This window comes from Mastigoproctus giganteus, chromosome 10 (genome assembly GCF_048544385.1).
Source record: "Mastigoproctus giganteus isolate SK-2022 chromosome 10, ASM4854438v1, whole genome shotgun sequence".
Lineage (NCBI taxonomy): Eukaryota > Metazoa > Arthropoda > Arachnida > Uropygi > Thelyphonidae > Mastigoproctus > Mastigoproctus giganteus.
In genome coordinates this window covers 141,111,388-141,137,522 of record NC_143584.1, presented here as the reverse complement: position 1 = coordinate 141,137,522, position 26,135 = coordinate 141,111,388, and the positions used below count along the sequence as shown (strand labels likewise).

Sequence of the window (26,135 nt, the reverse complement as noted above, 5' to 3'; positions counted from 1 at the left end):
ATATGCTTGTATAAACAACAACACACTTAATTTTAAACAATTTATTTGTCTGTAATTTTAAAACCATACACTTAATACTAAACAATTTATTTCTCTGTAATCAAAAACAATACTATTTAATAATAAACACGATTTCAATTAGTCTTCATTTATGAATCTTACAATTGATGTTTGCTTTAAAGATTTCACTTTGATATTTCTTAAGTTTCCCCTTAAAACACTCAACGCCTTAAGTCTCGTTACATGCCTCAGTTCCTTCAAAAAAATTCGCTAATATGTCCGTTGCATCTTGAGCTTGTGAGATTGTCGGTGCTGATTTTGATTCACTTTCAATTGTCATCATATCAGCATCTACAATGTGACCCTCTGTGGGAAGACCACCAGTTAAGTTGTCATCGACTCGTAAAAATTCATCGATGTTTTCTTCGTTTCCATCTTCATCTACAACTGAAATTTCATTTCAATATAATTTTTATTTCTTGAAGCAATTCAATACGGTTGTTGAAGTAACATTGTTCCACGCATCATTCGATAAATATATAGCATCCAATATCGACAGACTCGGTAAGTTTCTGTTCTCTTTGACTGATCAGATGTAGAACTAGAAATCTTTTATAAAATCCTTTAAAACTCATAATTACACCTATGTCCATTGGTTGTAAAATTGATGTTGCATTGGAAGGCAGAAACACTAGCTTAATGTTGGACAAATTTTGAATCTGGGGATGTGCAGGACAGTTATCAACTTAACTATAAAATCATTAATGTATTGCCGAAAAATATCCAAAGTCATCCAAACTTTCTTGTACGCAGTGTAATCCACAGGAAGTTTCCCTAAGTTTTTTAAACACTGAAGTTTTAACGATTTTCCAATAACAAACAGTTGTTTTTATAAATTCTGGTGATATTTGCACAAACCAGCACCATATACAAGCAAGCATTTAATTTTTTTCCAGCAACACATTTTCCCCCTTTAAATTTAAATGTATTGTTAGGTGTCAAATTACAAAAAAAGTCCTGTTTCATTGGCATAGTAGTAGTAATAGAGGCATGTGATGCAAGACAGCAAGCATATCAGCTTATATCATCATCAGCCATTTTCAATCCACTGCAGGATGAAGGCCTCTCCAGCAACTTTCCAGTTCCTTCTGTTTTGAGCACTGGCCATCCATTTACTACCCACAAACTCATGAATTTCATCTATCCATCTCCGCCTTTGTCTTCCAGGTTTTCTTCTAGCTCCCCTTGGGTACCATTCTGTTATTTTCTTAGTCCATCTGTCATCATGTCTCCGAGCTATGTGTCCTGCCCAAGACCATTTTAGTTCTTTAGTTTTGATAAGAATGTTCTTTACTTGGGTTTGCTGCCTAATCCATGTGTTTCTCTTCTTATCTAACAGTCTGATTCCCAATATAATTCATTCCATTCTTCGCTGTGTAGTTCTCCGCTTCTCTTCCATTCTTTTGGTGAGTGCTCAAGTTTCACTTCCATAAGTCATGGTGGGGAGTATACATTAGTTCATTATTTTTACGTTTCAGACAAACTGGGATATTGCTCTTCAGTATGTGACTATATTTCCTGAATGCTATCCATCCAAAATTTACTCTTCTCTTGACTTCCAGCCATTTATCATTATTACAGCTAATAACTTGTCCCAGATAAGTATATGACTCCACCTTTTCAATTACTGTTCCTTCCATCATTATTTCCCTTTCTGTGGCATACTTGTTCATCATTACTTTTGTTTTAGCCATATTCATCTTTAGTCTAAAATCCTTACTAACTGTGCATAACTGATTAAGATTTTCCTCTAATTCTTTGGGATCATGGCTTATGACCACAATGTCATCTGCAAATCGTAAATGGTTTAGGTACTTTCCGTTCACATTGACTCCTTTCTGCGACCAGTCTAATCTTCTGAAAGCTTCCTCAAGGGCAGCAGCAAACAGCTTCGGAGATGTGTCTCCTTGTCGAACTCCTTTCTCAATTTTAAATTTCCTACTGTCTTTGTCTAGTCTAATAAAGGAGGTAGCACTCTCATATATTTTCTTCAAAATCATAATATATGGGGTATCTATGCCTTGTCTTTCCAGTACCCGAAACATTGCCTTATGCTGTATGGAGTCAAATGCCTTTTCATAATCCACAAATGCCAGGCATAATGGTGTTTTATATTCATTTGCTTTCTCCATTAGCTGTGATATTACATGAAGGTGATCCATAGTTCAGAATCCTGTCCTAAAGCCAGCTTGCTCTTTCGGTTGATTCTCATCAAGTTAGTAATGACCCTTGTGAACAACTTGTAGATGTGGGATAACAAGCTAATTGGTCTATAATTTCCAATTTCTGATTTATCTCCTTTCTTATGCAGCAAAACTATGATTGCATTATTCCACTGCTTAGGCGTCACACCTTTTCTAATGCACTTTGTGAAGAGCCTTGCCAGTTTTTGTGTTATGTCTCTTCCTCCCAATTTTAACAACTCTACAGTAACTTCATCTTCCCCCACCCCGGGGGAAGATGAAGTTACTGTAGAATATCAAGAAGAATATCGGGTATGTCGTATGTGTTGCTACTTTTCAATCCATCTTCCCCACTGCTGGCATCATTCCCCTGCTCCTTGTATAATTCTCTATAGTAGTCTTCTGCTATTTGAATTATGCCTTCTCTGCTGTTTATAAGTACACCATTGCTATTCTTCAGTTTCAGTATCATTTGTCTTTCTGTATTACTGCTCATGGCTGCTGATTTAAATCCTTTGTTTTCCCTTAATGCTTCTACTTTTCTTGTGTTAAATCTTCTTATGTCCTCTCTGAGTCTATTTCTAACGGCTTTGCATAACTCAGTATACTCAATTTTCTCCCTGTCAGTGTTTTTCTTGCTTTTCATTTGTCGTCTTCAGTTCATCATGACAAGTGTTTCTTGACTAATTTTTTCTTCTTTGGATTTCTTTTTCCCTATAGGTTTCTTGGGCTTTATCACTTTCAGAAAGTTGTAATATTCCTCGTCGATATCTTGGTCTTGAGCAGGCTGCAGAAGCTCAAACTTGTTCTTAAGTTCCAGTACATACTGCTTTTTCTCCTCTTCTGTTATCTCAAAGACCTTTGTATTATTTACTCGAGTCAGTTTTTTCCTTTCCTACATCAAATGTACATCTTACCATTCTGTGATCATTTCCAACATTTACCTTATTCAGGACGGTAACATGCTGAGCTTATCCATCAGCTTATATAGCATCAGCCAAAAAAAAAAAAAAAAAAAAAGAATTTCACACAACCATTCCCTCTAAAAGTTTGTCCAGTTCCTTCTTCAATTTATTTAAGTTATCAACTTCCACAATGACAGATGGAAGTTTGTTCCAGCAATTAACCACCTGCTGGCTAAAGGCACACTTCCGCACACCTATTCTACAACTGTCTTTCCTCAATTTGAATCTATGCCCCCCTCAGGTTCTTAATCTGAGCAATCGGAAGCATCCTGTCAGCACTGAGCCTGCTCAAACCATTCAAGACCTTATACACCTCAATCAGATCACCTCACAGGTGCCTAGTCTCCAGATGCTGCAACTTGCAGAACTTAAGCCTTTCTACGTAAGCGTACCCCTTTGTTTCTCTCCCCAATCTTGTTGCACCTCTCTGTACACGTTCTATCAACTCTACATCCTTCCTAAAATGAGGCCTCCAGATCTGTACACAGTACTCAAGGCATGGCCTGACCATTGCCTTATATAGAGGGACAATCACCTTTTCCCTGCTAGCAAAATTCCTATATATCATTGACAAAACCCCATGACCTGCCCTGGCAGCCTGTCTGCATTGCATAGAAATCTTCATATCTGACTGCACAATTACTCCGAGATCTTTTTCATTTTCTACCACCTTAAGTGTAGTACCACACACTTGGTACGTTTCTCTGGGGTTACTTCTACCCATATGCAGTACTTTGCATTTGTCAAGGTTAAACTTCAGTTGCCACTTCTTAGCCCATCTGCCCAAATTATCTAGATCCTGTTGCAGTAGCACACTGCCATTACTGTCATTAACAACCCTGCCAACCTTTGTATCATCTGCAAACTTCAACATTAAGACTGATATACCTTCATCAATATCATTGATAAATATACAAAACAGAGGACCCAATACCGAACCCTGTGGGATTCCACTAATAACATTAGTCCACGAAGAGCAGCACCCATTAATTACCAACCTCTGTCTTCTCCCACTCAACCATCCTTTTATCCATTGTAGCAACTTACCCTTAATACCATTCTGCTCCAATTTGTACAATAGTCTTCCAAGCGCAACAGTGTCAAAAGCTTTCCTGAAATCCAAATATATGATATCAAAATTATGTTCTTTTTCAGTGCCGATACATAAATATCTTTATTCTTTCACAATGTTAATACATTTGAACAGAACAAAGAAAACTTTTTACACACTTCAACATTTTTGCACCACGTTCTAACTCGCAAATAATTTCGACTTTTTTGCGAATCGAGAGACACTTTCTTTTGTTAGTGGACATGTTTCCGAAGGAAGGGTTCGTTTCTATCTGATTTTACTTTAAAATGCTAAAGTGATCTGCATACAAAGTTCTTAGAAGTCCCGAAATGCATATGTATTTAAAGTCTCATTTCCAAAATTCTTAGAAGTCCTGAAATAAATTTATGGTTCAGTGAATACAAGACAATCTGTAAATAGGATAATGCAACAAGCGGAATGCCAATGCACTATTGTATAGCCTCCATCCCCAGAGGATAAGGTCATAAACTGGCAGCTAATCTGATGCAGGTGGTCATAAAGCTAAGTTGTCCTTTTCATTTTCGTCTATTCCAAGAATTGGATTTTTCCGACTACCCGAGCAATTAAGAATGTTTTCATAGTTACCAAAATTAGTTTCGTATATCCATGTAGTACGCTCATTATAACAGTGAGGGATTGTATGGGAATAAGTGAAAATTAAAATCATTATGGGTTTTTGCTCGTTACAGCCATGATCTCGTTATAACCAAGTTCAACTGTAGTTCATATTAAATTTAATTCCAATGAATCAATAAACAGAGATATCTTCTTCACAATAATTATAACCTGTATTACTGTGTCTTTAACATTTTTAAGAATGTATGAATGAGCTCCCTATGGTCATTTTTCCTGAGCAGCTGACTCTGTTAAGTGAATTCATTAATAAAAATTTTTAAATTTTTGTAAAAATAAAAATTTGGTACATAAATACTTTTAAATATTAACTGTGACTTGATTTCCCAGTATTAGAGTAAGCTTATTTTCAAAAATCAAACCAGAATTTAAAAAAAATAATAAAATACAATAAATTGTAAAATATGGTTAAAAAAATATAAAGAAATACAGTCAGGCCTTGCATAACGCGAGATCGGTTAACACGATTTTCAGTTAACACTATTTGAAAAATTACACCACTTTTCACTTTACACTATGCAAATTTCCAGTTAACGCGATTTTTTTTTTTTTTTTATGCGATAGCTGAAAAAGATTTGAATCACGCTTTAAGCTTACTGCGAGTCGTACGGTCAATAAACAAACATTTGCCATCAACCATCGGAAGAAGACTTGTTACTTGTTTGTCTCCTGCTAATAAAGCCAATGCACACTTGCATAAAAATTCAAATTTTTAAATGAGCCAGATGAAAATGTTACCGCAAAGAAAATGACGGTAAAAAAAAAACTAGATGAAATCTTTCGTATCGCAGAGAACCTGAAACAAAAGGTTTGAGGTTCTCTGCGATATTTATTTCGCCAGGGCCAAGAGAAGATTGTTGTCGGCTATCGGAAATTGATTGATGAAAAGAGAAAGTCAACACTGTTCAAATATTTCCACAACAGTCATTTCTTCGTTGCGTATTTTATGTCAGAGGTTCCCAAACTTTCTCGGTTCACGGCGCCCTTAGTGTCTCAGTAATATTTTTCAAGGTGCACCCAGACCAAAAGAAATACCTAACAGTTCTGTTTAGTAGTCAGGTCCAAACAACTTAATAAGAAATGTTGAAACTGTGAACTACCTCAAGCTAATAGTTCGCACGGTGTCCAACAGATGTCGAGCCTCGAAAATTTAAAATATTCTGCGGCGCATAGTTTAGGAACCGCTGTTTTATGCAATAAACATTTAATTCCATAATTATTTTCATTATCTTTTACATTGTATACGGTTAAAAAGTTATTTAGAAGGTATTTTTTAAATTCTTTATGGACATTCCAGAAGGTCAAGGACCAATTATAATTTTTCTTATTGATTATTATATTCAATTAACGAGTTTCCATTTTGCGTGATGAGCTCGAGGGACGAATTAATCACGTTAATCGAGACCAGCCTGTATATAGAGTCCTCTCTTTAACGAACTTCCATAGGGTGAATTTTTCTATGTAGCGAACCTTTTTGATTTTCCCTTGGTCATTAACATTGAAAATAGTTTCCCTATAACATAGAAAATTTCCATATAACGAACTGATTTCAAGAGACCTTTTTAGGTAGGCATTGTTTGCACCTCTGACCTTTAGGCAATAAAACTGATGCTGCAGAAAGCACGAATTAAGAATTAATCCCTTTAACTTTTAACAGCTACAGGCTTTATCTCCCCGAATTAAGAGCTAAAACATTTTACAATTTAATGGTGCCTGTAAAACCCTGCAGGAGGAAACTAGCCAACCATGGTGAGGGATAGAAAAAAGTTTGGGAGAGGCCTTTGCCCAGCAGTGGGTCAGCAATGGCTAAAAAGAAGTAAAACATATACAACTTATACACTATTATGCCAAGAAGTCCCACTGGTCAGCTGTCCACAGCCTTGTTTGTTATTTGGTTTTTAGGAGCATTAGCATCTAAGACCATATTGCTCAGGGGATATGCGGTGGTCATTCCCTGACCTTTCCACATCCTCCGTATTTGGTAGTCACGGACTCGAACCCCGGTCTAATCAAGAAGCATGTGCTAAGCATTGCTGCTCCTGCCCACCTGTCTACGGAGGTGTCCCACAGCCATTGGCAAAGATTAAGGCATATTCCAATGCGGAGGTGCACAATAGCCTTAGATGCTGATGCGCCATAAAACTCCTAATAACCAACCCAATGCGGGCATTGGCTCTGGTCAACCTATTTTCTACCATAAGCAACCTATTACAGAATTAGGATAGAGTGATTTTCCTTTATCTCGGAAATTTATCTGTTGTTTCGAAGAAATTGAGTCATCCACACTTTCAGTAAAATTTCACCTGTCTCTACATGGTAACTTCAAGTGGTCCCTAATTTCAGCTTTATTTTAACTGCTGTGCAAGTAACCTTACAGTGTCGAAGAGGAAATCCTTGAATGTAGTGTGAAAAAGTGTAAATGCTTAATAGTGTAGATTGCGGCATTAAAAAAAAGAAAGAAATCGCTTTAAAATTTCATGTCCCTGCTAGTAGTGTGTCAGCCATTCTGAAAAACCTTGTTTCAATTCTCAAACTGTTTGAGGAAACAGGACCCAGTCGGAAGTGTACAAAATTATGCCTTTGGGAAGATGTAGATGAGCAGTTTTTAAGTGGATGAAGTTGATTCGAGACCAAAACATGCCGATATCAGGGCTATTAATAAAAGAAAAGGCTATTGAGTATGCATCTTTACTGGGGCACAAAACATGCCAAGCCAGTTCTGGTTGGCTGGACAAATTTAAAGAGTGCCATGGCTTGCTCGAAAAAGTTATTTCTGATTAAAGTGGAGTTGTAATCAAAGAAGACTATAACCATTGGAAAGAAACAGTTTTGAAAAAAATTATGGAGGACTACAAGTCCAAAGACATTCAACATTGATGAAACAGGTCTATTTTTCAAATGTTTGCCAAACAAGACACTGACTTTTAAAGATGATAAATGTTTACATGGTAAAAATAGTAAGGAGAGAATTACACTCTTGGTTGCAAATATGGCTGATAATGAAAAACCGAAGCTTTTGGTAATAGGGAAAAGTAAACAACCCTGATGTTTCAAAGGAGTAAAGTCATTAGAGTTGAACTACAACAAAAAACCTTGAATGACAAGCGAAATTTTTGACCAGTGGATTTCAAATTTCGATAGAAAGATGACGAAAGAAAACAGAAAAATCACGTTGATTGTCGACAACTGCCCTGCCCATCTTCACTCGGTAATTTCAAAACTTACAAGTGTGAAGCTTGTTTTCTTCCCTCTGAATAATTTGTCTTAACTGCAGCCAATGGACCAAGGCATTATCAAGAATTTGAAAATGCACTACCGAAGGTGCATACTGAAATAAATTATACTGAGAATAGAAAACAACCAACCTATAGATTCTGTTATAGATTTTCGAATGTGCATATCAGAGTTAGAGAAAGCGTGAAGCCAAGATGTGACAGAAACAATGATTAAGAATTGTTTCACAAAAGCAGGTTTTGCTAAAATGCTAATTAACAGTGATGAACTACTATAAGACATTGAGCAATCTTGGGAAGAGTTCCAAGTGAGGTTTGATCAGTGGGGAAATTGTTCTTCATGAATTTTTAGGAGTTAATAATGATGTCATAGTAGCTGAATATCCGAGCGACTCCAACATTTTGGAGTATATTTAAAGAACTAGTGACAATATCGACGATGAGTTGGATGAAAATGAGGGCTATATTGAACCTTCAAAACAAATGTTGGCAGCATTTGAAACTTTGCATCAAGGCCTTCAATGGGAAGAAAATAAATCTGAGTGTTTAAAGTTTAAACAAATGCAAACATTTTTATGAACAGTGTAAAGTAGAATTCAGTGTACAACGAAAAAATAACCAAATATTTTAAGACAATTCTTAAAAGTGTACTAATAAATTGAGAGCATCATGTAAGTAGTCATTTCTTAATATGTAAGCATTAATAAATTGTTTTAAAATGTTAGAAAATTTATTCATTTCCACTTCTTTCTCATCTTTTACTATATTTCTAAATTTACAGTATTTTTCATTGTTGAAAAGGTCATATTTCTTTATAATGAAATTTCTGTATAACAAATTTTTTCAAGGGAACAGTCGATTTCGTTATATAGAGGTCCGACTGTATATATACTTTTCATTACCTTTTTTTTAAAGCAATAATATCCTCTATATCTATTTATGTGCCAACCAGGCTAGCCGGGTGGGTAAAGTGCCTGCCTAGCAATCCAAAGGTCGCGGGTTTGATTCCCGCCTCGGGCTTGGATCAAAGTATTTTTTTTTTTTAGGAGCATTAGCAACTAAGGCCATATTGCTCCAGGAATATGCGGTGGTCATTCCCTGACCTTTCCGCATCCTCCGTATTTGATGGTGACGGGCTCAAACCCCGGTCTAATCAAGAAGCGTGTGCTATGCACTGCTGCTCCTTCCCACCTGGCTATGGAGGCGCCTTATCAAAGTACTGCAAAAACCTTGGGAGGTGCATTATGGCCACAGAAGCCTATGCGCCAACAACTACCAAAAAAAAAAAAAATCTATTTATGTATCAATTAATTCAATTTCATCAACTTCTGAATCAGAACTGCAGAAAATTTGAATTATAAAAGCTTAAATTTAAGCTTTTATAATTCAAAATCAGAAAACAGTGGCTAATGGGAGACAGAATAATAGACAGATGGTCATTTGCTTGATTGGTTTGGTTTTTTTTTTTTAAGGAGCATTAGCAACTAAGGCCATATTTGCTCTGGGAATATGCGCACCACCGTAATAATACACATGTCTGCACTCATACAGCTGTTTTGAATAGAGCAATGCTCAGACTGTTCATTTTAAAATGGACAGGGTTAATGAAGAATTTATTTTTTAATATTATTTGTAATTTGTATAGCTCTGTTTTCATTAAGGCCAAAAAAAAAAAAAAAAAAAAGTTTACTAACAGGCATGAAATACCCAATTTTCAACATATATCATTCAAGGTAATGTAAATCTTAAGCAATATATTTCATTGAAAATTGGTACAGCTGTATATGTATATAACATCAAATTAAATAACCAATTTAAATTGATGGATTACTGACGTGGCTGAGTTGGTTGCTGTTGCAGTATGGTTTTAGGGGCATCAGCGACTAAGGTCATATTACTCCATATATGTTTACTGTAAATTGTGTGTTCTGTGGTCAATTTTCTGTTTGCTGGACAAAAAAAAAAAAAAAAAAAAAAAAAAAAAAAAAAAAGAGTTTCCGGGATAACAAAAATCATGCTACCCTCACCCGAGACAGACTAACTCAGCAACGTTGTGAAAAAGGCCCATAAAAATTCCTCAATGCATTGATAGTACTTGATCTCAGGTCTTTTCCACCCAGTGTGGGGAGGATGGCGATTCTATCAACCGTGCTACCCATGAGGGTGCTGCAATGGTGACAGTGATCATATGTGTTGATGTGGGATTTATTTAAAGATAAAACTACTGTAAGAGGAAGGGATTTTACTTTCACAAAGGTGATTACAATGATCTTCAATGGTTTAAGTTCTTTTCAATGGAACCAAGTCATGTGTTTAACAAATGTTAAATGCTAAATGGAAAGTGTTCAAGAAATAATTGTAGAAGTTGATTCATTTTTTGTACTAAGATATATTGTTCAATGTTTTGACCTAAATGGATGTCAGATAACTTATGAAAATAGTGGCAGAAGAAAAATGCATCAGATTATTATGAATGCAGAATCTTACAATAAAGGCAAACAAGTCTGCAACCAAGTCACTAAGAAGGTTAGGTGAGCTAAGGCAGGTTGACAAGTCTTTGACTAAGAATAAATAAATAATAAATTTTTTGTTTATACTCTGGGACAAGTACATGGTAGAAGAGATAGATAAACAAGAAACAGCACCATATTTAGTAGTAATGGTGTCTCAAAGCAAATACTTGCGTATCCTCATGCCTGACAATGCAGCTGCAGTAAAGAAAGTAGCAAAGAATGCTTTGCTTGTGTTAACACTAGAAGGAAAGGGATGAATGACACTAGTCCATTGGATATGAATGGCATAACTATTGTCAATCTTCTAAGTTTTGCAAATTGCAGCACCTGGAAACTAGGCACCTACAAGAACAACTAACAGTAATGTTTAAGGCTTGAAATGAGTCATGTAAACTAAGTACTGATGGAATCCTTTCTTGGACCACACACACACACGGAACAAATTTAAATTGGAAAAGGATGTCTGTAGGATAGATAAGCAAAAATTTGCTTTTTGCCAGAGGGTAATTGATTGTTAGAATAAACTTCCACCTGGTGGAAGTTTGAATAAATTTAAAGGAGGATTGGGAAATTATTAGAACAGATGAGCAGTGGAAGTGGATAGTTTTTTCCCTTTCTTTTATGAATGATGTACAAGCATATGCTGCATAAGTTAACAGAATCACCCATAAGTTCTATTTAAATTAATTTGAATAGAACTTATGGATTACAGGAGAAACCATAGTTTCAAAGAAAGAAATCAAAAAGTTAAGTGATTTGTGAATTGGAAGAATGATAGAAGCAGCAAATTAACTTGAATTTAAATTAAAAGAATTGAAATTAAACAGAAAGGTGTTATTTTTCCACTCAAATGTTTATAAGTTTATTGCAGAGCTACTTATAATTTGTATGAAAAAAGGATATATAAATGCCCCAGTCAAGGTTTTTATATCCTGTTTCACATACTGTAAATATGGTTTGAATTGTTCTGAAATACAAGTTTATAAATGGGTGACTATAATGTGAGTGGCAGCCACCTTGTTTCAAGATCCCAAATCAAAATAAAAACACTGCAAAAGAGTCCAGTACACCCTCAGTTGTACTAGGCTCTTTTACAGTGTTTTTTTATAATATCCCCTATATCCATTTATGTATCAATTAATTTAATTTCATCAACTTCTAGATCAGAACTGCAGAGAATTTCTTCAGTTTAAGCTTTTGTAAGTCAAAATCAGACAACAACAGCTAATGGGAGTCACAGAATAATAAACAGTGGTCATTTGCTTGATTACTATCAGCACCACCAATGTGACTGCATGACTAACATGGCCTCAAAACAGAGTAGTAACATACATGCCCATGCTCATACAGCTCTTTTGAATAGAGTAATGCTTAGGCTGTTCATTTCAAAATTGACAGGGTTAACAAAGAATTTATTTTTATAATATTATTTGTAAATTGTACAGCTCTATGTTTTCATTAAGGCCAAAAAAATATATTTAGTTTGCAACAGGCATGAAATACAATTGTACCAATTTTCAACAGATCATTCAAGGTAATGCAAATCTTAGGCAATACAATTTATTGAAAATTAGTACAGCTGTTATCGTACAGAACTTCAAATTATTTTCAGTTCAAATTATGGAACTTTGAATATAATTTGAGTAACAGGACACAGGACTCTTACTGTGTCTCAAATGAACTGTAAACATAGAAGTTCTAATTGGTGATGCTTATAAATTGAGTGACAGCCATATTATTTCAAAATGTTGGATTAAAATACTCATGCCTCCTCATTTGAACAGGAAATTTGGTTTCGTTTTGGATTGGCTTGTAAACACAAGGATTTCTAATTTGGTGGCAGTACTTATAATCTGAATGGTGGCCAACTTGTAAAGCTGATATATCAGAATACCCTAGTCCCTTTATCTATCAGAATTTTGCAAAACTACATTTTGACTTTCAGAATGTAAAAAAAAAAAAATAAATAAATAAAAGCAAACTGCAAAAAAGAAAAAACCATCCTGGGATGCCATTTCTTTGCATAACTGTGATCCTTTAAGACCTTAACCCCCTATGTACATTGCCCACACATTAAAAAAAAAAAAAAAATTCACTACTATGAACTGAAACTTCATATCTGAAAAGTATGAATGTCCATGTAACCAACATGGTTTTTAACACACGGGGTCAGAATTATAGGGATAATTCTGACCCTGTGCCTCCTCAAATATTAACCTTGGTCAAACACTCCCTAAACACTAATATATTCCCTGCTTGCCCTAATAGAAATATCCATCAACCAACAAAATTCTGTAACTAATAATTCTGGCCTATTCAATAATCCTTAAAAAAATAATAATAATAAATAACAGCTATTAATACTTACGGTATACAAAGAGCTAAAAGATCCTTATCAGTAGTATTTTGGTTTAAGCCACGGATATACAAGTTGGTTTTACTTAGCTGCTCTTTTCCAGAATTTCCATTTCCTCCACTACCTGAACTAGGGCCTGACACAGAAGCTGAAGATTCTGAACTGGAGTGGGTAACTGGAAGAGATGCACCAGAGCCTAAAACTGGTGGAGAAGTAGGCAAACCGCGAGCAGAAGGATACGTCTTGAAAAGAAGAAAATATTTGCTTACATAATGAGTTACTTGTTACTTAAAGACTAATCAAAGAGAAAAAATATATATATTCTTCCCTTTAAAATATAATAAAATCATCCTGATATTCAGAATTAAATTTTCCTTAATTTTTGAGTAAAACTGAGAAAAGAAATTTTCATCTTTTGTAATCCTTTGTTTTATCTAAATATTTCTACCTAAATAATAACAAACATTTCATGATTTGAAATTTGGCCACAACAGAATTTTTTCTCCTCTTCCATGAACTAAAATTATTCATATCCATATTCACTATTACATTTCCCTATCCATACTAGCCAGACCCCCAACTGATAGTTGGTCATGTCCTATCTAAGCACCACATGTAAGACAACTATAATTGCTCGTAGGCCTTCAAGGAGACAGTAACATGATCACAAATGCAAGCTACATCTGTTTACTATAGAGTAAACAGATGCCCAGTATGGAACGATAACAGGGTGCCATATAAGCAACTGGTGTGAACATGAAACATGACATTTCAGTGGCACTGAAGATCTCTAGGTCAATGACTGTTAATGTGATCTGCAAATGGAAGCAGCCTGGTATTGAAAGTAACACATAATGACCAATAAAATCTCCGACTCTAACAGAACATGACAAGAGTCTCTACAAAGAATCATCCACTCAGAATGTAGGTTGATGTTGCAACACACATACAGGCTCTCAGTGAAAAAGACGGACACGTCAGTACTATGCACAGGACATTGATTGACGAGTTACCATGGTCGTGCAGCCATCCACAAGCCACTAACCACCCCAACTAATGCCAGATGCCAAATAGCTTGGTATAAGCCCTACCATCAATGGACAATAGGCCAATGCAGAGCTGTGTTCTGGGGGTGATCAATAATGATACATGTTCTAACAGTCTGATGGTTGTGGCAGATGTCCAGAGAGCTACCTTGCTAGACTGTATCAACCCGACAATGCCAGTTTAACAGAGGCAGTGTGATGGTCTGATGGCACAGAGTCCTAATCTCAATCCTAAAGAGAACCTCTGGGATGAATTGAAATGCTGGAGGCATGTGAGGAGACTAGCCAACAAAACAGGGCTGAACTGGTTGCAGTTTTGAAGGCCAAATAGTGAAAAATATTGGAGGACATTTATTATGCAAACGCATAGAGTAAATATTTTAAGAAAAATAATAGGAAAACTAGACCAGATAAAATAAGGAACTCAAAAATCAGAAAACAATGCAGTATCATCATCATCCATTTTTCATTCACTGCAGGATGAAGGCCTCTCCAGCAACTTTCCAGTTCCTTCTGTTAATTCAATGCAATATATACAATATAAAAAGTGGCCTCTGTGTATAGAGTTTCTATAAACATAGGTTTTTAATTCATTTGGTTTTTAAATACAGAAGTCAAGAAAACAGTTTATATTTCTGCTAATGTATATATCAAACTATTATGAAATATTTTAAACTGAAGTATTAGTATTAATAGTGGAAATGACGCAAGAAAGCAAGCTTATACAGCATCAGCCAGAAGGGAAAAAAAATCCTGTTTCGCCTATCCATCCCATTAATGGTTTGTCTAGTTCTTCCTTGAATTTATTCAAACTATCCACTCCCACAACAACAGATGGAAGTGGTAACTCATTAACAATTAATATTTTTTTCACTGCTAATGTATATTTCAAACTATTATGTAATATTTTCAACAAGCAATTAATTTGTTCTCCAATTATTAAAATACAGTGGATTCCAGTTATTTGGGCCACTGGTTAATCAGGGCAGCCGTTTATTTGGGGCAAATCTTAAAAAACAGAACCCAATTGAGAAAATAGCCAGGGTTTACTTTGCTTAATTGGGACAACATGCCGTTTAATCGGGGCAGAAGACTGCAGCACTGGAGATTACCCTATGATTGTCTCCGACCGTCCACGTGGTTCAGTCGGATTTCTGGAGGTCACAACTATAAAACAATTAGCAGTCACCTGTATATTGGGCTTTTCTGTTAGTGCAATCTATCATAAACGGATAGTAAACTCGATCTTATTGAATTTGCGATAATACCAACAGCTGAAATTCTGTGGGCTATTATGGTGAAATGTGTTTATACCTCCATGGAATCTTCAATCATATAAAAAAATTAATTTTCAGAATCTTCTCTCCATTCCTATTTTTATAGCTTCGTAACTTGTTACTCCATTCTTACTTGCGCATATCGAGTTACTTGCAATTTGTGTGTGCCGTGTTCTTTGTTATTGAAAGCTTATCTTTATACTGTTTTAAATTTTAACCCCCACCCACAAACGTAAACAGAAATGTCAACTAGTTAGTATGTACATATCACAGTACGTATTAATTATTCAAATTATCACATATATTCTTCCGATTTTCATGTATCATTTAATTTTTTAATTGGTAAAGTAATAAAAGGTAAAATTGTGCTTAATATATCTTTACTTTTATAGCCGGTGGATAAATTTCCTCCTACTTTTGCTCATTAGAATTGCTGTTTAATAGAATTAAAATTCAGTTCGCAAACGTGATCGCACGACCGGTACTTACTACACATAGTATAGTGAATGGTACTTTACTATGGTGACTCCATCTTAACATGATTTGATTATACAGTGAATCAATTGTAAAGAGGTTCCATTGTATTTTGAACTTTTTTTTACGTGAAACTTTGGATAATTGGGGCAGCTGCTTAATGGGCCAAAATGCACTAGTTCCGATGTGTCACAATTAACCGGAATCGACTGTATTATAAGCATAATGAATGAATAGTCAGACACCTTCAGCAGGAGCTAAATAAAACTGCTAGGAGGGCAAATATGCCCAAAATCTTTGAACAAATTAATGCCACAAATAAATCTTTAACTTGCCAATGGACAAGTCAAAGATTTATTCCTGCATAATGGGGGTTTGAGAGGAACAGGTATCCTGTGTGTTATCAGACACTCAGCCTAAAACACTGATGGATCCAATATCTCTCTATTACAGAAGATTTAGGAGAAGTCCGGTTGGCCTGCCTCCCTAAAATAGACTCATGCACACCTTCTCGATGGTAAGCCCTGTTACGTCACTTAGGTGGCAACGAACGTGTAGAGTGGTTCTCTTCAAGACGCCTGGTCAGCATGAAGAGGAAAAGACCAAACACTCCAGCATATGACAGCACGTCAAAACAAATGTTCCTCAGTCCCCAGCAGCTTTCACTCTCCCTCTTACAGCAGCAAGAGGATCAGAGTGGAACCAGAGGGTGCTAAGAATCTCTGGGTACAACCAGGCTGCCATGCACGGAAACTGAACTTAGCCTGTTATAACGTAAGATCACTCATCTGTGAAGACAGGATATTAGAGCTGGAAAAGGAATTAGAAAATGTGAATTGGAATATCATTGGGTTGGCCGAAACAAGAAGAAGAAATGAATCACTTAAAAGTTTATCAAGTGGAAATCTGCTATACACCAATGGAAACAGTGAAAGGAGTGAAAGTGGAGTTGGCTTTCTGGTCCATAAAGATTTTAAAAACAACATTTTGGAATTCAAAAGTACATCACCTGAACTTGATATCATCACAAGAATGATGATATCAAGTTCAGGACCCTGGGTGTGCAAGCCCATACTCACCAGATGTGAACCCCTGTGGTCAATTATTAGCTGGAAACAGATAAGAGAAGACCACATACAAGAAAAATTAAGACAATTTGTACATAATAGATACATTACTTGAAATATACATGAAATGAACTTAAAAAACGTAAATCTACGTATGTACGCTCCACACGGCCCATGAAAAACATAGATCAACATGTTCACTCCTGAAAGATTGTAGAATGTGACATTCCTTGTTTCCTGGAAGCCAGCAAACAAGGAATGGTCACAATCTAACCATTCTGCATCTATCAAAATAAACATTCTGCATCCATCAAACAATGCCTGCAAAATGTGTATTTTGCATCCATCAAACAATGCCTACAAATATCTGATGATAATAAAAGAGGCCCAGTATTAATTACATTTTTTCATTACAGAGGAGAGACCCACTAATTCTTCGATCCAGAATGGAAGAAAACATGAAGAATGGGCAGTACTGTAGATCGAACAAATCAGACATGGCCATCCATGTATTCCAATGTAGGAACGTTTGGGACTTTGGGGAAACAACAGTTCTTACAACTGTTGTTTCCCCAAAGGATTCTTCTGCTCCTATGCTTATCTTTAGTGACACTCCGATTTCTAGGCAAAATGATATATCTCTTTTGGGGATTACCCTGACTTCTAATCTCTCTTGGCACAAGCACATTACAAATATTGCTTCCTCTGCATCTAAAAAACTTGGTTTTCTCTTTCGCTCTCGGCATTACTTTTCTTCCAAACAGCTACTCACTCTGTATAAATCGCAAATCCGCCCTGCCATGGAATATTGTTCCCACATCTGGGGTGGTGTCCCCAAAACCTCTCTCAGGCTTCTTGATTCCATTCAGAAGAAGGCAGTTAGGTTAATTAATGATTCATCTCTAACAGAGTCTCTCCACTCGCTTTCTCATAGACGTACTGTTTCTGCTGCATGCCTCTTCTACAGATACTTCCATGGGCACTGTTCTTCTGAATTGGCTTCTATAATTCCCGCTCTCTCTTTCAAAACAGTCCGAACACGTGTCGCCACCAGCCAACATCCATTTACTGTCCAGCTTCAAACCCACAGAACCAGCTTTTCATCTTCCTCATTTATTCATTCAACTGCCGTTTTCTGGAACAACCTTCTTTCATACATATTTCCTGAAAATTACAATCTACAGAAGTTCAAGTCCAATGTGAACAAATATCTTCTTTCGTCTTTTCAACCTCCAACCCAAGCACGGTACTAAGTACTATAGGTTCTAATACCTCTCGTGTTTGGGGTTCTCATAAAAAAAAAAAAAAAACATCAGAACTGGAGGTGAGGAACCTTCAAGGAGATCCTATGACAACCTCAGCATCAATAGAAAACAAACTTTGACATCCAATATCTTAACATCTTCAAAAGAACAGTAGAAGATGATATAAGGAAGCAGATTCAATCAAAGCCCACCTCAAGGCCGAAGAAATTATTTCAGAGTCGACATCACAGTAAGAAGGAAATGGTCAGCACATTAACAGAGGGGCAAAACAACTATTCTAGTAGATACTTTCTGAGGAGCAGTAGATACATACAATCCTAGACTTAGGATTAGCTAATTACCTTATGTCTCCAAAATGCCTTACTTTATATCTCCTTGCCCAATTTTTGTTCTTTTTTCTCTATTTTTGGTTTTCTGTAATTAATTGTTTCCCTTCTTTCTTTATTGATCATTCTGTATTTACTTAATTAACCTCTAATGAAGGGCTTGCTGTATCTCAATTTTCAATATGTTAATCCCTTGTAATTTGATCACAGCTAAGGTTTTGATAGCTAGTAGGTACAAAGACTTATCAAGCCATCTCCTGGTTCAGGACTAATCCCTCTCTGGTTAGCCTTAGACCAAAGCCCATATCTCTTGCTTTATAAGGCTGCCGTCCTTTACTTTACATTCTTCCTGTAGAATGTAGTCTGGATGAAGCAGAAGATGTAGTTGGATCAGCCCTTTGGCGATCCTTGGAAGTATGTATTGTTTCTTAGTTCTTTCTTTCTCTATCACGCTTTCAACATAAATGTGCTGAAGCCCACATCATATTAGTTAAGTCTATTTGTATTATTAAAAACCTTGTACCTGGTAGCCACATGTTGTAAGTTATCAGTACTTCAGTACCAAAGATGCAGAATCTGTTAACTAATTTTTTGATACAGCAAAAAAAAAAAAAAAATAATAATAATAATTTTTCTGCCGCTTTAGTGGATAACATGGATTATAAAGTTTATTTAAATTACAAAACTTATGTAATAATTTAAACATTAAGTTCATTATGCAAAATTATTTAAATAAGTACCACTTTTATTAATGATTCTCCCTTTCACCTACATCTCCATTTGGCATGAAGATAGGATTCAGTAAAAAATCCCAAACTGTCACCTGCTAACAATCTAGTGTAGATATTGAGTCTGTATCTGATAAAAGTTTCAATGAAACTTATTTTGTTTCTAATTTCACTTGATAAAAAATGTCATTAATTATATGCATTTACTTACCTATAATTACTAGCTAAGTACCAAACCCGATTGTTTTAAAGCTATGTACAGAAAGCCAAAGTAGGTAAATATTGGGATCTACCTTAAAATCTATACCATCAGGGATAATTTTATTAATGTTATGGAGCAAACATATAGCATCAAACAAAAATCAATGTAAAAATAAATAAATGAAATAATAATAAATAAATATAACTGGTAGAATGGTAGGGTAAAATAAGGTCAGTTAATTTGCCATTTGTAAATATAAATCAGTGCTTAGTGCTGATACACAACGGTAGAAAACATTTAAAAACTTTAATGTCTATTGAAATACTAATAAATAAAAGTATTTCATTATATTATCTTGTATAATTATAAACAATCAATAAATAAATCAACAGTGAAAATTTCTATGACTTCCTCTGCAATTTAAAGCTACAGAAAGGCTTTTTTTTTTTTTTTTAAGGAGAAAGGGAAGAGCTAAATCTACCATATGTTCAAAGAAAATGCTGAAACCTAAAGAGGAACTTAAAATGATGTTATAAAAACTTAAGACACTGGATTGTTTCTTGCTTGATTTCAATAACAAAACAGACAAAAAATTTAGCACCATAATATATTAATAAAAAGAATTTGGAAACATGATGATACGGGGAAAAAAAAAAAAAGAGACTATGTTCCAAAAAAAAGGGCTTCTAATTGAAAAATCTTATATTTGATTTTTAAAACAGCCTCACCCTAGCATACTTCTACTAAAGTAACAGCAGATATTGGACAAAACTTGCCTCCATTCCTCCTGCAGAGCAGCTGTCAGAGCCAGTATGGAAGAACGTTTTGGCCACAAAAAGTGCTCCAATTCATTCTACAGGTGTTCACTGAGAGAGGTCTAGACTCTGGCTAGCCAGACCAAATTTGATGATACATCTACAAACTGGTCCTGCATGACCCTTACTGTACGACACAGAACTACAGCACAATTTCAAAATATTCAAATGGACATTGGACTGTTTCTTCATACTATACAGGGTGATTCACTACCAGTACAACAAACTTGCAGGAGGTGTAGGGGGCACAAAGACGAATCAGAATCACATAGCATTGCAGGGTCCGAAATGCCTTAGTCATGCAGTAGAGGACGTTGAACGGGAGGTCGCGTGAACAGCGATCCCACTGGAAGTCAGCATTTGCGAACTGGTTCCCGAGGCAGTAGGATGGACGAGTATTCAAATGTTGAACTGGCCGACATGCACCTCGCATATGGAGCTGCGGACTGTCACGGGCGTGCCGCTCTGTGCTTGTACCAGGAACGTTTCCCACACAGGCGTGCTCCTCATCATACGATTTTAATCGTATGATGAGAAGGTTATGTGAGACTGGCTGTTTCACGAGAGGTACCATGAATCGAGAGCAAACAACGAGGACGCCAGACAATGAGGAGAATGTCCTACGTCTTACAGAAGGCAATCCGAGTACAAGTACTCGAGCGACAGGCCAACGATTGGGTATTTCCCAATCCACTGTATGGAGGATACTGCCAACAAACCAAATGAGTTCATACCATCTGCAACGCGTCCAATCATTGGAGCCTGTGGATTATCCACTCCGGACGACTTTTGCTACTTGGTTTCTTCAACAGAAACAGTTCGCAAATGCTGACTTCCAGCAGGATCGCTGTTCACGCGACCTCCCGTTCAACGTCCTCTACCACATGATGAAGGCATTTTGGACCCTGCAATGCTATGTGATTCCGATTTGTCTTTGTGCCCCCTACACCTCCTGCAAGTTTGTCGCACTGGTAGTGAATAACCCCGTATAGTTTCGGGCACAACCAAAAATGGACCATGTCCAAACCAACTGAAACAGCTCCATACCATCAGACTTCCTCTACAAAACTTCATGATGTTCAGACAATACCCTCTGACAAGAACTGCTCTTTTCCCTTTACCCTTGATGGTAGTTACGTCTTTAATTAAATTCCACATTAGTACACTGCGATCGCTGTCACCCAGTGGGTCTTTTACCTGTAGGCCTTTACAGTAGGAGTACTTTACGGTAGGGTTACTAAGAGTGGAAACAGTGTAGGTGTACTTGCATGTACACTAATGCTAGGAGTACAGTAAATAAATTTGATGAATTTCAAGTATTGGTCAAAATATCCAAAGTGGGGTTGTCGGAGAAATGGTGTAACTCAGACATAAGGAATGCAGAATTTGAATAAGGGGAGTACAATATGTACAGAAGGACACACATATAGCTATCCCACTCTCCAAACTGAAATTTATACACGATGTACAGAAAGACAGAGAGAGAGAGAGAGAGGTGAGAGGGCTTATGCCTTATTTAAAAAGCATATAAAATTTAAGCTAGTACATCAGTTGACATGGGCAGCAAGTGCAACATGGAGTCAATTTAGTGTGATATAAGCAGTAAACAACAACAAAAGTAGCATGTGTTATATGCCTAATGACTGTGATGATAAAATAAGGTGAACAGATTTTCATCCCTGAAAATCTGTTCACCTTATTCATAACCAGAACACAGCCAGGAAAAAACTTGGGAACACGTTTTTTGTATTTTTGTTAGTTAAACCCATAAGGGCAAAATGAATGAATAATGCATATTTTGAAGAAAGTTTTTCATTTACAAATGATAAGTTACCAATATTATATGTGAAAAACTGAACAATATTGTGTTTTGCAAAAAATATATATTAAGCTTTTACCGGCTCACATAATTATCATCTGTAATAGGTGATATAATACACTTACAAAATGAAATATGTAAATGGTTTTGTTTACAACTGTCTGCTGCAAGAAAGTGATCCAAACAAAAATGCCTTGTTCTTAACTATTCACTTGATATTGTTTCAGAGCAACTAGCAATGGCTGCAGAATACTTGTTTGAAGAGTGAAGGTCTGACAATAGATTTTTATTTTCCATCAAGAAAGAATGAAAATCACAGCATGAAAGCTTAATAGAAGTCTTATGATGTCTTTTATAGTAGTTATACCCAATATTTTTTTCTTCTGTCCAAATCTGGTTTGTTAACAAAAAAATTCTTTTGACTGGTGCATTGATTCCAGGCAATGCCAGTGCAAATTCAACTGAGTTTAATGTCATCGCATGGAATACCTTCTTTTTTTTAAAATGCACAAATAATGAAATCCATTTTTCTGCTGCCAACCAGTGTTTCATTTTCACTCTATTTTTCAACATCCCCACAAATTTATGAATGCTTTGCACTTCATCAAATAAATTATTTTCGTCAACAGAAATATTGGGATCATTACTCTTTAAGTGCTGGAAGCATCTCTCTCTACCAACATCTGGTGAGTATGGGCTTGGCACACCCAGGGTGTGCCAAGCTGGATATCATCATTCTTCTCTTTCTTGGTGATTCCCTTCTACTTTTGACACTCTCTCTCTCTCTCTCTCTCTCTCTCTCTCTCTCTCTCTCAGGGTTACTCGGGAACTTTTTTTTTTCCTGGTGCAGCATAAGCCTCAGGCTTCCTTGCATCATATGGATATTAATAATAATAATAATTCCCAAGTGGGTTTTTCCTCAAGCAAAATCCAAGTGAAAGGTTTGAATTCGTGGTAATTAGAGGACCAACTTTTAATGTATTCTATGTAAGTTTCAAGGAAGACTTCGAAAGATTGGTAGAAGTTGCATTTATTAAAAAAACTTTTCTAATTTACAGGTTTTTAATGTTGGCCATCTCATTTTGGAGTGTCCTTACAAATTTGTATATTCAACACTAACTAAATCACAAAACTTTCAGTTCATCAACCCTCATTGTGTATGAAAACTTATTCAAAATGACTGATATCAATTGGAAGGCAATCAATCAGAGGCTGTTTTAACACTATTGTGAATGACATGGGCAACACAATTTGTAGCAATGACATCTCTCTTATAAAAATCATTAATTTTCCCTTTTTTCTGTTAGAACCTCTGAAATTTATATTTACATTATATCACTTGATAATGCTATTATTTTTTTATTCAAGGACCATTTTTCCAAAAATTCAACAATATTTTGTAATTATTTCTGAAATTTCACCTGAGAGATTTGTGAATTCCAAAACTGTTAATTCTGATTCCTTGATACATGTCAAAAAATCATACTACTAAAGGAACAAGCTTAAGACTACCGTGATTGGATGAATCAATCATGACATATACAAAATTTGCACCTTCTAATTCTTTTATGATTTGACAAATAGATTTCAAATTTCCAGATACTGCCTGTAACTTATGGGTTTGTCACCACACAGTGGCAAGAGTACTGGATTTATCGGATGAGCCTTTTCTACTCCGGCAGATTAGAGAGGTAAGGAGGGAAAGAGAAAGCAAAGTGATTCTTGCAGTGTTTCTGTGGAACATCAAATTATATAATAATTTTGATATCATATACTTGGATTTCAAGAAAGCTTTTGATACTGTTGCACATAATAGACTGCGTAAAAATTGGAGCAGTCTGGCATTAAGGGTAAGTCACTGCTATGGATAAAGGGATTGTTGAGTGGGAGAAAACAAGAGTTGTTATTAATGGACAATGCTTGTTGTGGACTAATATTATCAGTGGGGACCACAGGGCTCAGCGCTGGGTGTATGGTTGTTTTCTGTATTTATTAATGGTATTGACAAAGATATATGCTTCTTATCAGAAGCAGCCTGAGTGCGACGATAGCTTTCCCAGATTCAGACATTTCACATGCTAGTATAGAGTCTGTATAGCGTGAGATAATTGGAAACAAAGGTATAATGCGAGTAGGAGTAATCTACAGACCAGGTGATTGTGAAGATTATGACAAAAACCTCTACATGCAAATGGAATGGGCAAGTAAGCGTCAATGCCTTATTATGGGTGATTTCAATTTGCCTCTAATTGATTGGAGTAAATGGGAAGGAAACTCGACATGGGGAACAAAATTTTTAAATCAACTAGATGACTGTTATTTGTATCAACATGTCAGGGAAAGTACTAGAGAAAAGAATATCCTAGACCTCATCAACACCCATGAATCAGATGACATAACAGGGCTGAGAGTAGAGGAACCAGTAGCAGGAAGTGATCACAGAGTTCTACGGTGGATGATGACGAGGGAGGTAGCAGAAGTAAAAGGCAAAGGAATGGGTTTTAATTTCAGAAAAGGAAATTACAATGCCATAAGGTACTACATGGCCTCTATAAACTGGGTAGATATCGTGCAGAAAATGAATACATTTGAACTGTGGTATGCTTTTTAAAACATTAATCACAGATGACTTGAATGCGTATATTCCATTAAAAAAAATACTCCACGAGGAGGGTTCCAAGTTGGATGAATAGTGAAGTTGCCACATTACTTGAGCAGAAAAAGGTGGCATGGAAAGGTCACAGAGCAATAAAAAGTACTGAAGCCTATAACAAGGTGATGTGTAATAGAGTCACAGAAAAGGTTCGACAGGCAAAGGCAGTTTATGAGAAATCACTAGCAAACAGAGCAAAGAGGGGGGATAAAGAATTCTTCACATATATAAATGCCAAGAAGAGCAGGACAAACCAGATCGGACTTTTACGTAAGGGAAAGGGGATAGTATTAAATACACCAGCTGCCGTTGCAGATGAACTCAACAGTTATTTTGCATCAATATTTACAAATGAAAAACCTTTTGTGGCAATGGGAAATTATGGGAGCGAAGTTAAAAAATATGTATTAATGATATTGAAATTTCGCAAGATTATTTAATGAAAAAAACTTGAGCCTACAGGCCAGTAAGGCTCCTGGAGTTGAAGGAATATACCCTATAATCTTAAGGGAGGCGGCAAGCGAGTGCATTGAACCATTGAGGCTAATTATGCGAGCATCACTAGACTCTGGGGGGATTCCCTTGGATTGGAAAAGTGCAAATGTATCTCCCATACATAAGGGTGGCTCTAAAAGTGAAGTTGGAAATTATCGACCTGTCAGTCTGACTTCAGTAGTAGGGAAAATCATGGAGGAAATGATCAAGGGTGGAATTCAGGATCATTTGGATAAAATTGAAATTCTCAAGGATACTCAGCATGGTTTTGTAAAGGGAAAATCATGTTTAACAAATCTGGTTCGCTATTTCGAAAGGGTCACTCACGAGCTGGATTTAGGGAATAATTTCGACACTGTTTATTTAGAGTTTCAGCAAAGCTTTTGACTCAGTCCCACATGGGCGGTTGCTTTATAAGCTGGAACAGGTTGGAATCACTGGGAAAATCCTTAGATGGATAGAAGGATGGCTTCAGGGCAGGAGGCAGAGGGTTGTGATAAATGGCTATTCCTCAGATTGGGTTGATGTAAGAAGTGGGGTTCCCCAAGGATCAGTATTAGGACCACTGTTGTTTTTAATTTTCAAAAACGACATTGATGAAGGGATAGAGGGTGTGATGTCTAAATTTGCAGATGATGTTAAAATTGGTAGAGTAGTTAATGCTCACTGTCAAGCTGAGCTTCTTCAGAGAGACCTAGATAGACTTCAGGAATGGTCAGAAAAATGGCAGCTATGCTTTAATCCAACAAAGTGTAAGGTATTACACTTGGGAAACAGTAATCCCAAAATAACTTATTCACTTGGTGGAGTTCAACTAAACCCAGTACTGGAGGAAAGGGACTTGGGTGTTACGATACGGTCAGACATGAAATTCTCTGAGCATTGTAAACAGGTTGCAAGGAAGGCCCATGGTGTCCTATCGATGATCTATC

The 26,135-nt window shown here is 36.2% G+C and overlaps 1 protein-coding gene across 1 annotated transcript in view; it reads right to left on the bottom strand.

Annotated features, from left to right (window-relative positions):
- The window catches only part of LOC150079323 (protein alan shepard-like), a 199,744-nt gene that overhangs the window by 124,827 nt on the left and 48,782 nt on the right, over positions 1-26,135 (bottom strand). Inside the window, exon 2 of the mRNA XM_090382669.1 lies at positions 13,049-13,278. Within this exon, the coding sequence (XP_090238795.1) occupies positions 13,049-13,278 (230 nt within the window). The remainder of the gene's footprint in view (positions 1-13,048; positions 13,279-26,135) is intronic.